The sequence below is a fragment of the Lytechinus pictus genome, chromosome 11, assembly GCF_037042905.1.
Source record: "Lytechinus pictus isolate F3 Inbred chromosome 11, Lp3.0, whole genome shotgun sequence".
Classification (NCBI taxonomy): domain Eukaryota; kingdom Metazoa; phylum Echinodermata; class Echinoidea; order Temnopleuroida; family Toxopneustidae; genus Lytechinus; species Lytechinus pictus.
The window spans coordinates 6002727-6017923 of record NC_087255.1 but is presented as its reverse complement, the minus strand read 5'-3'; the positions used below and the strand labels follow the sequence as shown (position 1 = coordinate 6017923).

Genomic DNA, 15197 nt, shown 5'->3' with positions numbered 1-15197 from the left:
ATATCAAAAATTTTCAGCTCGCGCTTCGCGCTCGCATCATTTGGTTAATGAAATACGTATGGTCCTGGTTAATTCCTACAAAGAAAACTTAGAATGCCCCACTTCAGGTCTGAATTATCTAAGTTTTCAGCTCGCGCTTCGCGCTCGCATTGTTAAGCGAGACAGGTACCTATCATGATTACACAAATTTGATTATAATGTCCTTTTTGAGGTGTGAATATAAAAAAAATTCAGCTCGCGCTTCGCGCTCGCATTATTTGATGAGTGAGATACATATCCGTTTAATGATATTGTCCTTAAAATGTCTCTATTAGGTCACTCACTCAGTCATTCAAAAATTTTGCTGGTGCCCCCCCCCCAATGCCGTGACCCACGGTACGCCACTGTGGACATATCAATGACAATTCCTTGCATATCTAAAAACATGATTGCAAAAAAAAGCCAAAATATTTCAGTCATCCCCCCCACCCATCAACACGGATTTACGCCAGTGGTAAAATGGGAACTGTTTTAGTGCTTCAGAAAGTGTGAGGGTACTATGCTCCATGCCCCTAGGGATCGCAGCTTCTATTATGTTTTATCCCTTTATTATATTTTGTTTTGTTTGTGTTTTATCATGTTTATGTCCCAATAAATAACATAACTTTTTTTGGAAGAACTGGTAAAACAGTGACAGAGCTAGAGATATGCAGTTCATTGTCGTTGAGGGCGTTTTAATTTTAATTCAAGAGCCTGCATCGACATCAATGATAACAAAGTGAGGAAAAATGCTTCAAGCACAAGGTAATATAATTTCTGGTCTACTACGTTTGTATTATTCAACCACTTTCGGATGCTTACTGTATTTTTTTTTTCATTTTAAGACAGCGATAGCTCTAAATTTTTGACGGACTTTGGTCTTTGTCTTTGAAATGAAATAGGCCTAGCATTTTTTTATGTTATTGCCCCACATATCGGGTTTTGTGTAAGTTCTTAAGCCAAATTCTCGGTTTTGTTTTTGTGTCTTTTTTAGTAACTTTACAGTCCAATGTCATATAATGATATATTGATTATGAGAGTATGGATACTAACTGTAGTATAGTGTTAGAATGAGGCATGGCAAGACTTAGACAGCTGGCAGCCGTCTGTTTCGAGGAGTTTTTTAACTTTTTTTTTTTTTTTTTTAATTTCTCCTCGTACACAGACGGCTCGCTAGCGTGCAGCCACCATTAGTGGACTTGCAATGCAAAATCCCCCCGTCGGGGCTCTTCAATTTTTGTCTTTAATGAATAAAAATTTTGAAAATTAACGCGACCAAAATGCAAATTAATATTCCCTCTTGGCATTAATTGCCAAAAAACTGAGAAAAATCAAGTTAAAAGGAACAAAAACAGTGACTTACCTCGGCTGTCGCGCAAATTCACTTCCCCGTTTTATCCGATCTTAAGTACATAAACTTATGGCCATTGAGTCCCCTGTAGAGATCGCGCTAGAACTTCGGTCTCTGTATTTGGTGAGTGAAGCCAACGGAGTTCAGCTGAACAACCAACATAACAGAGACCGAAGCTTTTGGTCTAGGCAAAACTTAGACAGCTGGCAGCCATCTGTTTTGAGGAATGAGGAGTTTTTTAACATTTTTTTTTTTCTCCTCGACCTCGTAGTCGTACACAGTCACAGACAGCTCGCTAGCGTGCAGCCACCATTAAGGGGTTGACAATGCAAAATCCCCCCGACGGGGCTCGTCGATTTTTGTCTTTATTTGATAAAATAAATAAAAAGTACTGTACCAAAATAAAGATTACTAGGCCTATTCCGTTTTGGCCTGAAATTCACCAAAACGGGGGGAAAATAAACTTAAAAGGGGGAAAAACGGTGACTTATTTCGGCTGTCGCGCAACTTCACTTCCCTGTTTTATCCGAACTTAATACATAAACATATGGCCATTGAGTCCCTGTAGGCTGTACAGATGGAGCTAGAACTTCGGTCTCTGTATTTGGTGAGTGGAGCCAACGGAGTTCAGCGGAACAACCAACATAACAGAGACCGAAGCTTTTGGTCTAGGCAAGACTTCCATATGTCCCCTCCACTAAAATTGAAAAAAAAATATAGAGAAGGTTTATCAAGAATTATTTAACACAAAAAGAGTCAGAGATATAAGAAGTAAAAGTTGGATGCATATCAAAATATGGCTTTATTCCGTCTAAATTTTGAGTGTGTGTAATTCCCAATGGCATCGGTTTATTTAGTCAGAAAAATAAATACCCAATTACTCTTGGAGAGTAGACTTGTCGTAATATCGGCTGATACAACTGGGCGTTGTGGCGTGCTCCTGTAATCCAAGCCATGTGGGGAAGTTACAAATTGATTTCGAGGTTCGAGCCCTGGTCACGTCTTTCGGATGGTGACGTTAAAGGTCGGTCCCAGACGTACATGTAAATAATCATATCTGATTGATACACGTCTGACAAAACTCAAATACACACACACACACACACATGATAACCGTTATGAAACCCATAGGCATGGCTTTCAACAATTCCTGCTAGCTCAGTGAGTAAGGCGACAGACTGGAGATGCTCGTTCTGCAGCGAGAGGTTCGAATCCAAGTTCCAACCAGAAGTAAGAAGAAAAAGAAAGAAGAATAAGAGAACGAAAGAAGGGGGTTTTGGAGAAGTATTTTCTTAAATTGGTGGAGGGGACGTAAAGAAGTCTTTCCCGAGGCATCACACACACACGAGCGATTCATGACATTGAATTCTAAAGGTAGATCTAACTCCCGGGGACGGGCACCCCACTCAGTCAAGCCAGGGTTCATTACGTGAAAGCAAGGCACGACGCATGCAACTAGCAGCTCTCTTTATGAGCTGATCCTTCCACTTCTATTGAGATTCCTGGAGTCCAGATAAAACACTTCTATGCAATTGCACGAAATAAATTATTTTTACGAAATCTAAAATCTAATCAAATTGTTCCATTTCACTTGCCGATCGATATAAAGTCGGCATCTATGCAAAAAGAAGATTGAAAATGGAAAGAGTAAGATTGTTAATGTTGCCTAAGAGTATGCATAAATGGAAACAGAAACACAATGTGCTAATGATGTTCTTCCTATATTTACCCAAGGTGCGACATAAGCGCTTGCCCGATTGCCCGGGGCAAGTAAAAGTTAGAGTCGGGCAAGTGTTTGAAGCAAAGACAAAAACTGCTTGCCCGAATCGGGCAAGCAAAATTCTCCTATGGAAATTATATTTTAGAAAGATTCCCCATATTTCACCATCCTTTATAGAAAAGAAAAAGAGAGAAAAAAAAAGCAATATCATTAATTTCTTCTTTCAAAAAGGTTTGACCAAAATGCAAATTAATATTCCCTCTTGGCATTAATTGCCAAAAAACTGAGAAAAATCAAGTTAAAAGGAACAAAAACAGTGACTTACCTCGGCTGTCGCGCAAATTCACTTCCCCGTTTTATCCGATCTTAAGTACATAAACTTATGGCCATTGAGTCCCCTGTAGAGATCGCGCTAGAACTTCGGTCTCTGTATTTGGTGAGTGAAGCCAACGGAGTTCAGCTGAACAACCAACATAACAGAGACCGAAGCTTTTGGTCTAGGCAAAACTTAGACAGCTGGCAGCCATCTGTTTTGAGGAATGAGGAGTTTTTTAACATTTTTTTTTTTCTCCTCGACCTCGTAGTCGTACACAGTCACAGACAGCTCGCTAGCGTGCAGCCACCATTAAGGGGTTGACAATGCAAAATCCCCCCGACGGGGCTCGTCGATTTTTGTCTTTATTTGATAAAATAAATAAAAAGTACTGTACCAAAATAAAGATTACTAGGCCTATTCCGTTTTGGCCTGAAATTCACCAAAACGGGGGGAAAATAAACTTAAAAGGGGGAAAAACGGTGACTTATTTCGGCTGTCGCGCAACTTCACTTCCCTGTTTTATCCGAACTTAATACATAAACATATGGCCATTGAGTCCCTGTAGGCTGTACAGATGGAGCTAGAACTTCGGTCTCTGTATTTGGTGAGTGGAGCCAACGGAGTTCAGCGGAACAACCAACATAACAGAGACCGAAGCTTTTGGTCTAGGCAAGACTTCCATATGTCCCCTCCACTAAAATTGAAAAAAAAATATAGAGAAGGTTTATCAAGAATTATTTAACACAAAAAGAGTCAGAGATATAAGAAGTAAAAGTTGGATGCATATCAAAATATGGCTTTATTCCGTCTAAATTTTGAGTGTGTGTAATTCCCAATGGCATCGGTTTATTTAGTCAGAAAAATAAATACCCAATTACTCTTGGAGAGTAGACTTGTCGTAATATCGGCTGATACAACTGGGCGTTGTGGCGTGCTCCTGTAATCCAAGCCATGTGGGGAAGTTACAAATTGATTTCGAGGTTCGAGCCCTGGTCACGTCTTTCGGATGGTGACGTTAAAGGTCGGTCCCAGACGTACATGTAAATAATCATATCTGATTGATACACGTCTGACAAAACTCAAATACACACACACACACACACATGATAACCGTTATGAAACCCATAGGCATGGCTTTCAACAATTCCTGCTAGCTCAGTGAGTAAGGCGACAGACTGGAGATGCTCGTTCTGCAGCGAGAGGTTCGAATCCAAGTTCCAACCAGAAGTAAGAAGAAAAAGAAAGAAGAATAAGAGAACGAAAGAAGGGGGTTTTGGAGAAGTATTTTCTTAAATTGGTGGAGGGGACGTAAAGAAGTCTTTCCCGAGGCATCACACACACACGAGCGATTCATGACATTGAATTCTAAAGGTAGATCTAACTCCCGGGGACGGGCACCCCACTCAGTCAAGCCAGGGTTCATTACGTGAAAGCAAGGCACGACGCATGCAACTAGCAGCTCTCTTTATGAGCTGATCCTTCCACTTCTATTGAGATTCCTGGAGTCCAGATAAAACACTTCTATGCAATTGCACGAAATAAATTATTTTTACGAAATCTAAAATCTAATCAAATTGTTCCATTTCACTTGCCGATCGATATAAAGTCGGCATCTATGCAAAAAGAAGATTGAAAATGGAAAGAGTAAGATTGTTAATGTTGCCTAAGAGTATGCATAAATGGAAACAGAAACACAATGTGCTAATGATGTTCTTCCTATATTTACCCAAGGTGCGACATAAGCGCTTGCCCGATTGCCCGGGGCAAGTAAAAGTTAGAGTCGGGCAAGTGTTTGAAGCAAAGACAAAAACTGCTTGCCCGAATCGGGCAAGCAAAATTCTCCTATGGAAATTATATTTTAGAAAGATTCCCCATATTTCACCATCCTTTATAGAAAAGAAAAAGAGAGAAAAAAAAAGCAATATCATTAATTTCTTCTTTCAAAAAGGTTTATAATTCGAATTGCAAAATTTGCGCCATTTTCTGCAATAAACACACAGCTCAGAGACGTACACACACACACAGAATCAATGGCAGTCTAGCATACCTAGCGCCTAGTCCACGCAGCCGATGCATGTAGAAAAGTTTCTACGGTGTACGGTGCTGCACGACCGTAGTTTGCTCTGGAAGAAATCTCCCACAGAACTGTCAAAATTCACATTTCTCACCAATGAAAATTCTTGTAATGTCCATATTTCCTAAAAATTGGGGTAGCTCTGTCATTTGTAAGCAGTAAAAGGAGAAATTTTCACTTCTGTTATGCTTAAAAAAGATGGGGTTTCGAATGATCATCTGTCTCGCACACACTAAAATACATTGTTTGACAGTCCCATATATGCATTTGTGTGTATGTTGATAAACGTGGTTTCTTTCGTAACTATTTTTTTTAGCCAAGGAAATTGATAAATTTTCTTCTTTATTTATGATAGTTTAAGCTTTCTCCCTCTCTATTTTCTTTCTTTCTGCCTATCTTTCCTTCTTTTGAATCTTTCTTTATTTCTTTAAATTTCCTTCCTTCTTTTGTTCATTTTTTCTGTTACTATAGCTGTCTTTCTTTTTGTCTTTCAGTCTTTCTTTCTCCTTCCTTGCTTTCTTTCCTTTCTTTCTTTCTGTTTTTCTTTATTTCTGTCTTTCGTTCTTTTTTTTTCATCCATCCTTTATTATCTTCCTTATTTTTTCTTTCTGCCTTCCTTCATCTCTTTCCTTCATTTCTTTCTGTCTTTCGTTGTATCTTTCTTTTCTTTCTTTTTTCTTCCTTCCATCTATCCTTATACCTTTTCTTTCTTCCTATCTTCCTTCTTTCTTTTCTCTCATTTTCTTTCTTTCTCTTTTCCTTCCTTCCATCAATCCTTTACCTTTTCTTTTTCTCTTTTCTTTCTTTCTTCCTTTCTTTCTTTTTACCTTTTTTCTTTCTTTTTCTTTTTTCATTTGTTCCTTGCTTTCCTTCCTTTCTCTTCCCCTCATTTTTTTAAATTTTTTTTCTTTCCTTCCTTCTTTCTTTCTTTCTTCCTTTCTTTCTTTCCTTTTTTTTCTGATTTTTTTTGGTCTTTTGTTTTGATTTTTCTTTTTTTTCTATCCATCCTTCCTTTTCTTCCTTATTTTTTCTTTCTGCCTTCCTTCATCTCTTTCCTTCATTCCTTCCTTCATTTCTTTCTGTCTTTCGTTGTATCTTTCTTTTCTTTCTTTTTTCTTCCTTCCATCTATCCTTATACCTTTTCTTTATTCCTATTTTCCTTCTTTCCTTTCTCTCGTTTTCTTACTTTCCCTTTTCCTTCCTTTCTGTTTACCTTTTTTCTTTCTTGTTTTCCTTTTATTCATTCCTTCCTTTCTCTTCCTCTAATTTTTTTCTATTTTTTTTTCTTTTTTCTTTCCATCCTCCTTTCTAATTTCTTTCTTTCCATCTTTCTCTTCCCCGCAGCCCTTTATTTCTTCGTCCTTTCTGTCTTTCTTACTTTTTTTTTCTTTCATTCTCTCCCCCTCTCAAAATTTTTTCCCTCTGGTTATTTTCAGTGATCTCCCCCTTTTTTTTATTGTGTGTCCTAGTCCCCTCCAAAATATATGGAAAATATATGAGATTAGGAAATTAATTAAAGAGCACATTTACCATTTATTTTGTCATGATGTTCAAGATAAAAATCATTAAAAAAAAAATACAACTACAAGGTATATCAGTAGTCATGTTCAAAAATCTATTTTTAAAGCCGTCAATGGTATGGTATGTAAAACTATAAGGCTATAACTTGTTTTGAAGCAATAAAACTTTGTTTTGAAGGATTTTTTCGGGCAAGTGAAATCTATATTCGGGCAAGTATTTTCCAACTATTTGAAAATTTACTTGCCCGACTGGGCAAGTGCTTCAAAAAAGTTATGTAGCACCCTGATTTACCCAATCGCTGATCTGATTCTCTGGAAAATTAATGTAATTTCAGGTCAATTGGTAAGAACGATAACATAATTTTTAGATGATAATTTTGAGATAATATGCGGTCTGTGAAAAATGGACAGTGTCATACAATGATGAATTGATTGTACAATATTTCCATACATATCTCAGGTCTGTTGAATCCCAGCAAGGAGAACTCGCGCATCGCTTGCAAGAGATGCGGCTACACGGGGCACCTGACCTTCCAGTGCCGTAACTTCGTGAGGGTCGACCCGGAGCGTGACGTGACCCTTGACATCAGTAGCACCAGCAGTGATGACAGCGAAGAGGATGAGGCTATGATGCCGGCTCTACCACCAAAACCAAAAGGTAAGTACAACCAAAATACAGCCGGCATTGCCTGAGCAGTTGATTCTGCAGGGATAATGAAAATTACAATAGGAAGGAGGGGCTAAGTTATTGCAGTGGAGTTTGTCTTCGACAGAGTTTTTTGCATTTGTTAGGAAGCTTACAGCAAGACAATTTAATGAAACCTATGAGGCATTATTTAAATTTTTCTTTGTCAATGCAATATTAAGGAGCTTTCGATTGTCTGCGACTGCAACGTAGTCCTAGTTCACTGGAAGTGGTGACACCGCTCGTTCAGTATCACGTTCGTACATTGATGAAAACAGTTTCGATTTAAGTCGACATACCCGTACCAGGCAACAGCATATACCAGCATGATAGCGAGCGGGCCGTGGGCCGATGCTCGGCCGGAGAATCAGGCGTAGCATCACGCTACGAACCAGTGGGGCGACTGTGGGTGCAACATTTGCACTCTTGCGCAAAAAGCCGATAAAAACACAGTTGTTTGAAAATTGAACATCAATTACCTATCGGATATGTAGTTTCTGAAAACAGGACACACTGAATGTAATGGAAAAACTGGTAACAAGCAGTAACTTGCAGTTTACCAGCCCTGCTGAATCAACGAAACTCGAATGTTGATGCGGCTTCATTAATTTTTGCTAAGCTTGGATGACGTCTTCATGTACGAACTAGCGCTCGTTCGAGCACTATGACACCGAACGTCAAAACCCTCAAATACGAGTCACAGATTTGGGCAGTGAACGAGAAGGCTCGTCACAGCTTACTTCGCGCATGCGCAGCGCTCCCAAAATTCCTTAATCTCGTACGTTTACATGGCTCGTCACAGAAAACGAAAGGTCTATATTATCACTTGTACTACATTGTAAACTGTATATAATATACAAGAATCAAAATTATATTCCAACTGAATATGAATTGACCAATTAAATATAACCACCTTGGCCCTGTAACACAAAGGTTAGTGATTAATTGCTACTTTGAAAGAACAGTTGTGATTGGTTCCTAGTCAGTCTACTGAGCAAAATGCCCATGCAACGAAGATCTTGATAGGCCTTTTCATTTAGCCATTAATCGCTAACCTTTGTGTTTCTGTGCCCAGGTGTAGGTTGTTACTGGCCATTAAAAACCTTTTTTTTTTAAGAAAAAGGCCCTGACAAATGAAATGACTTGCTTGTGGTTGAGGAAAATAGATTGAAGTAGTAATGGTCAAATTCTTGAATATATCTTTATGACAGATGAAGATGCACATAAAAAGGATAGAAGTGAAAAGAGGGAACATAGAAAGAGGAAGAAACAGGAAAGGTAAGTGTTTTTTAGGGAGTAGCTACATTTCTAATCCAAATTAAAACTTTTCCCATCCACCTTTGTCCTCTCATCATTCAACTCCATTAGTTTTTATCTAGAAAGCTCTTGCTTGTTTAAAGTATGATGGTGGGCCCCAAGTCTGCGCACCTAACAATTTGAGTTAAGATTTAACATGAATTTCTTCTTATTTCACAAAATCTTTTGGTTAATAGTGTTCCTTATATTATTAAGAGTAAGTGTACCAAATTTCTCATTAAAAAATGAAAGAAAATATAAGATTTTCTTGAAAAACCTTTGGGCAGTCATTTTCGGATTGAAAAAAAAAATGGTACCCCATGTCTGCGCACTCATTCACTTTGCACACGATTCGGGGATTTTGATGACAAAGGCTGCATTTTGAGGCCGTCACATGAAATGCCCTGAATTCATGATTTTTCCACCATTTTGAGTCTGATTTTTTAATGAATACCTGTCTATGTAATGCATGTGTAAAGTTCGTGCTCGTTGCGTATATTCTTTTACTAGAATCGCGCAGATACGCGGGTGCGCAGACTTGGGAGACCGCGCAGACATGGGGGAAATGACCATACTTCATTCGGTATCAACAATTTTCTTACCAAAATTTTCCCATCAAAATGAAAGATCAAGAGAGAGTGAAACTTTGGGAGAAGAGTAAAATTCTGATCAAAAGCAGTGAATTGAAGAACTCCAAATCTGTTACGAAATGAAAGACTTAATGATATAGTTTTGGGGAGAATTTTGGGGAAAATGTGAAAAATTGTAAATGAAGTTCTCACATTTTAATATGTAAATCATAATTATATGTTTTCTGACTAGGATTTACTATCTGATAATCGCAAAATAAACATTTCATATTGGCTGGATATTGTAATTGCACATGGAAACAAACACTCTTTATTAGTAAGTTCTTTATTTTAATAAGTAATGCATCTAAACATACATGTATATTGCCATTTTATACTGATTTTATTTTTTGTATATTTGTAAACCTAGACTAGTGAGGAGAGCTTCAAAACAGAAACTAGTTTTTCTTTTAGTCATCCTCAGGCACTAGTTGGTGGTAATTTTTTCCTCTTGTACATATTTTTGTTGTCTTTTGCCTGGAAATAATATAAATAAAATTAAAAAAAAAAATTTGACATGTTTAAAGTGAAATATACAATATGGAGGGAATATTATCACCAATATTTATATCTGAAATGTGATTACATTCATTGCAGAAGAAGTAATTCCAAAGCCACAAACTCCTTAGATGATGACAGCGAGAGTTCTTCTGAAGACGAAAGGTATCATCGCCACAAGAGACGCAAGCACAAGAAAAGATCGAGACCAGAGACCTCAAGTGAAGATGAAGATGCATCAGAAGACGAAAGACGTAAGCGACACAAGAAGAAAAAGAAACACAAAAAGCACTCGCGGCAGGAAACTAGTTCCAGTGAAGAAGAAGACGGCGATGATAGTTCTTCGGAAGACAGTGAGGAGGAGGACAGAAGAAGAAAGCGCAAGAAAGAGTCAAGACACCATAAGAAGCATAGAAAAGAGAAAAAACACCATAAAGACATGAAGCATAAATCAAAGAAGAGACATACAAGAGAGAGGTAACAGTAACGTTGAGTAGGGTAGCGAATTGTAGGCCCTACTATAGAATTGTGCCAATGTCGGTAGGATTTTTTTTTAATGGAATCATAGACAAGGTAAAAATCGAGTGTCCCGTGTCATAAAGATTTGTTATAATAATATATTCACCATTTCTATAACAAGTTTGCTACTAGCCAATCAACTTGAATGATATCAATAGCTTTGAACTGTTATTGCTTAAACTGTTATTCCAAATTTGTTATAACAAGTTTTATGAAACAGGGCCCCTTTTCCTGCCTTACGAAAAGTTTTTATTGATCTAATTCCAATTCCATTCTTTTTTTTCTTTTTTTTAATACTTAATAACCATAGCAAGATTTCTGTGATCATGCAACCTTTTAAAACCTTGTTCAGATATGAATAATGTGACGGCTAATTGCCAATTAGTCTTTACCCGCTTTGTCTACTTTACATTTTGGTCTCCTCCCACCTGGGTTCCATTTCATTAAGACTTGTTACTATAACAAATGCACAATTGCTATAACAAATTTATGATCAGCCAATCAGATTAAATGATTTCAGTAGCTTTTAACTGTTATTGCAAATTTGTTAGTCCAATAATTTTTATGAAAACGGACCCCAGATGTTATCCTAGTTCGTCATCTACTAACCATTTGTTCTAATTGATATTTAATTTACCATTTCATATAATTTCCAGTTTAGCTATTTTATTATGTCTAATATCCACATGGTCTAACACCACTATGTGGTTAGATGAACTGTTTATGAACCAAATTTCCATTAAAAAAAATATATATATAATAAATACACAAAGTGCTTATTAGACTAACTGAGCATTAGACTATATGGCCTGTATTCTGAAATCGGGTTTGATTTAAACTCTGGTTCAAAGTTGTGGTTTAACTATGGATAGCCAATCGTGACATAAATCTCTTAACAGTAGAGGTTCAATGTATCAGCTAATTTCACACTCAAATTATTCATAACTGTCTTGGAATGATTAATAAGATAATTGTCTTCAGCATTAAAGAATTTGAGAAGAGCATAGTAAACATAAGAATCATGTAATTTAAATAAATTTTGACACATTTGGATTTCCATAACTTTAGCACAAAGTCAGACCATGGTCTATTAAAGTTAAACCCAACTCCAGAATACGGGCCTATGAGAACAAGACTAAATGGGTATTAGACCAAATGGTAATTAGAACAAATTGATCGAGGAACAAATGGGTTTAAATTTGACTATCTTAGATTTGTAGACCATGTAATTAACTAATGCTCAAATGCAATATTGAGTTCATATTCAGTTGGGATACGATGAGATGATTTGACGCACTTGTGGTAACAAAAATATGCTCCAAGTCTAAAATCATCTTTGTTAGTTGTATCACTTGCATGGACATACAGCAATCCATGGTTTAAGAATATTCTCGACAATAGGTTGATGATCTTGATGAGAACTAAGAATTCTTCTTTAAAAAATAAGAGTTGCAAGCAGGTCGTTGATGAAGTGAGAATAATTCCACAGAATTTAATGTGGAATTCCACATGGAGGTAAACTCGATATCCTTAGAGATAAATTTTGGGCTCTAAATTCAAAGTTCTGATTCTCCTGAAAAATCTCCCAGCCTTTTATATCAATTTCCAGTCTTATAGAAGCTTCCAGTTGTATGTGATCATTTTACTTTTTCTTGAAAAGTCCACTTCTTCATGTTATATAAAAATCTTGAGTGACCTCAGTGAAATTAACAAATTTGAACAACATACCTTCTCATTTGTCCTTTTCCTTTCCAGTGATCACTATTTTCTACTGAGATTAACACAAGGTCAAAGTACATTTCAGAATAGCTAAAGTTGTACTGCCTCATTAGATATGCTATTATTACATACCATTGAATGGAGTGTTTTAATAAGACTGAATTGTGACATCTAGAATTTGCTTTTCTATTACTCATATCATAGCACATGCATGAATCATATAGTTTTTATATCTTTTATCATTTAATGTTTTCGTCATTTAAAATACCTTTTGCCAGTTTGTTTCTGTTGATTTCTTGATTATTTCTGATATTATGATATGGTTGAATACTTCAATGGCACACACACTAGTCATTTCCCAGACACACAATTTACTTTGTTTTTAATATTCATTTCTAGAATATTAGAACACAAGTAGTTTCAATTCCATACTTTATCCGTATTATTTATTTTGTAATTATCTGTGTTATGGTTTTAACATTTTTTGTGTCATTATTTCCTTGTAAATACATCGCAAATTCGGCTTTAGCTGCGATGATGTCTTGATTTTTATTAATAAACCATTTATCTATCAGAACAATTCTTAACTTATTTCTTATATCAAACTGGCAATTTCTCATCTGTATTTAATCTCTTGAGTTATGAACAACCAAATGAATAAAGATAATTTCTCTTGCAGTTCTTCTTTATGTAAATATTAACATTCATCAATAGCGGATGATTTGATTCTATTGAGCAGAGCTGCCAACTGAAATAGTGGAGCATCGTGTCCCAGTGGATTAGTCTCCGGACTTTGAAACAGAGGGTCATGGGTTCAAATCCCAGCCATAGCGTGATTTCCTTCAGCAAGGAATTCATCCAGTTTGCTGCACTTGACCCAGGTGAGGTAAATGGGTACCGGCAGGAAGTAATTCCTCAAAAAGCTGTGTGCACCTGAATAGGTAGCCTAGCTTAGCCCGGGTAATAATAAGAGCAGGGCCCGCTGGGAGAACAGTTTTCGGAACTGAAGTGGCTACCCTGGGTAAATATACCATTATTATCATTATAAATATTCATCTTTCAGGGAGAATTTACTGAAGGAGAAGGGAGATTTTTCCCACTAACACACAGTCCAATGAAAGAAATAAATGTATGGATCAGGGAGATGTTTAAAATCTGCAGTTTTTCTCTTGTAAATTAGTCAATTTTCAGAGAGCCTTTCACACAATCTGGGAGACTTGTCAGCCCTGTATTAAGTAGTGCTGTTTTAAATGTAACAGGAGAATTGCATCACAGGTTGAATAATTATAAATTACAGTCATGGAAATGCAAATTAGATTTTGATATTGGTTGCTAGGTTGGACAAGCATGCATGTATGTCTGGTCTATTCTTACACATATGATCATCCACTTTTCATTCTGATGTTTGAAGTACAATGTGGTAATAGTACATGAAGGTCATTACTTGGTATACATGTTGATGTATGTGTGCAAATTTGAAAGCATTTTGAACAAGACTAAATAAAGACTTATCTTTTTATGAATAGACCAGTTTACAAAACTGTTTTTTTTTTCTCCAGTTTCTTGCCCCGGGAATTTTTTTCTCATTCATTAATTATTAAAAGCCAAAGCCAATGCTCACATCAAGCTGATTTGAATAACAAAGAAAAATTAAACAAGCATATCATTGAAAAATTGGGGCATTTTAAATTTATGCATCATTTCATGTAAAGATGATAGATATATGAAATGAGGGGGGGGGGGGTACGTAAATGAATGTGCTAGTGACGTCACTCTATTCCTTTTTTTTCTTCATATAATTCTTTATTTAATAATAAGAGTTTAATTTTTCACTCTAATCAGTGGCGGATCCAGGATTTTCCAAAAGGGGGGGGGCAAATTTTGACAGGGAAAAAATAAAAAAAATTCAACCTCAAATCAAGGATATTTCGTACCCGAGAAAAATTGACAAGCAAAAAAAAAAAGGGTTAGAGGGTCAGGGGGCACACCTCTGTTTTAATGGGACACGTGTCTGCTGTGCCCCCCCCCCCCCCCTGGATCCGTCAGTGACTAATAATCTACAACATATATTTACTACTCATGGAACATGTGATAAACTACATAGCATTTTTATTATCACATCTACATCTATAGAAATTGAATATTTGAAATTCCTATTTCAACATTTCCAGTTTCAATGTTAAGTGTATGGAATCCTTGGATAACTCATTTGCCAATGTTATACATACACACTGGTGGATCCAGGGGGGGGGGCACAGCCAGCCCATGCCCCCCCCCCCCCCTTTCAGAAGCAAAATTAAAATTTGTAATGTAATTTGTAATTATTTTTTCAGGGGACAAAATATAAATTTTTGGTTAAAAACCTTTTTTTCCCTCAGAAAAATGTGCCCCCCCTTGGAAATTCCTGGATCCACCCCTGTACATACATGTACATGTTATCTTTAAATATCTGATCATGATATTTTCACTTGTACGTTTGTGTGATCTTTCTCTACTATTAAAGCCTCTCTAATAAAGCCTGTCTTAATGTTTGGTAAACGTTTTGTAACATGAATTATAATTGGTTATAATCTATCAGTCGAATGTTGCAAAAGTGTAGTGGGCCATTGAATGTTTTTTTTTCAGCTGTTAGAATTCCAATTTGACAATTAGTACCCTTATCCTGCAAAGTGTTTACCCTTTGAGCATTTACTTAAACAAATTTAGAATGAAGTCATTTGTGATTAGAAAGGTACAAGTAGTATATCTTGATTTTTTTAGCCCAATCCATGCTTGAAAGTTGAAACTCCTTCTCAAGCATCGATTGGGATAAAACAATCATGATATACTACTTGTACCTTTCTAATTTCCAA

General features: G+C 36.6%; 1 protein-coding gene across 1 annotated transcript; it reads left to right on the top strand.

Annotated features, from left to right (window-relative positions):
- The first annotated feature begins 694 nt into the window (after positions 1–694).
- LOC129271420 (protein SREK1IP1-like) lies at positions 695–13870 on the top strand. The gene is made up of 4 exons (XM_064106509.1): positions 695–783; positions 7460–7657; positions 8896–8962; positions 10207–13870. Exons 1-4 carry the CDS (start codon positions 768–770, stop codon positions 10586–10588), a joined length of 663 nt encoding a protein of 220 aa, XP_063962579.1. The 5' UTR covers positions 695–767; the 3' UTR covers positions 10589–13870.
- The last annotated feature ends 1327 nt before the right edge of the window (positions 13871–15197 follow it).

What these genes read in the sequence shown, in the direction of transcription:
- LOC129271420 (XM_064106509.1), top strand. An exon ending in TCTACCACCAAAACCAAAAG is followed by an intron (nt 7,658 to 8,895) that starts GTAAGTACAACC and finishes TCTTTATGACAG; the next exon opens with ATGAAGATGCACATAAAAAG. An exon ending in AAGAGGAAGAAACAGGAAAG is followed by an intron (nt 8,963 to 10,206) that starts GTAAGTGTTTTT and finishes CATTCATTGCAG; the next exon opens with AAGAAGTAATTCCAAAGCCA.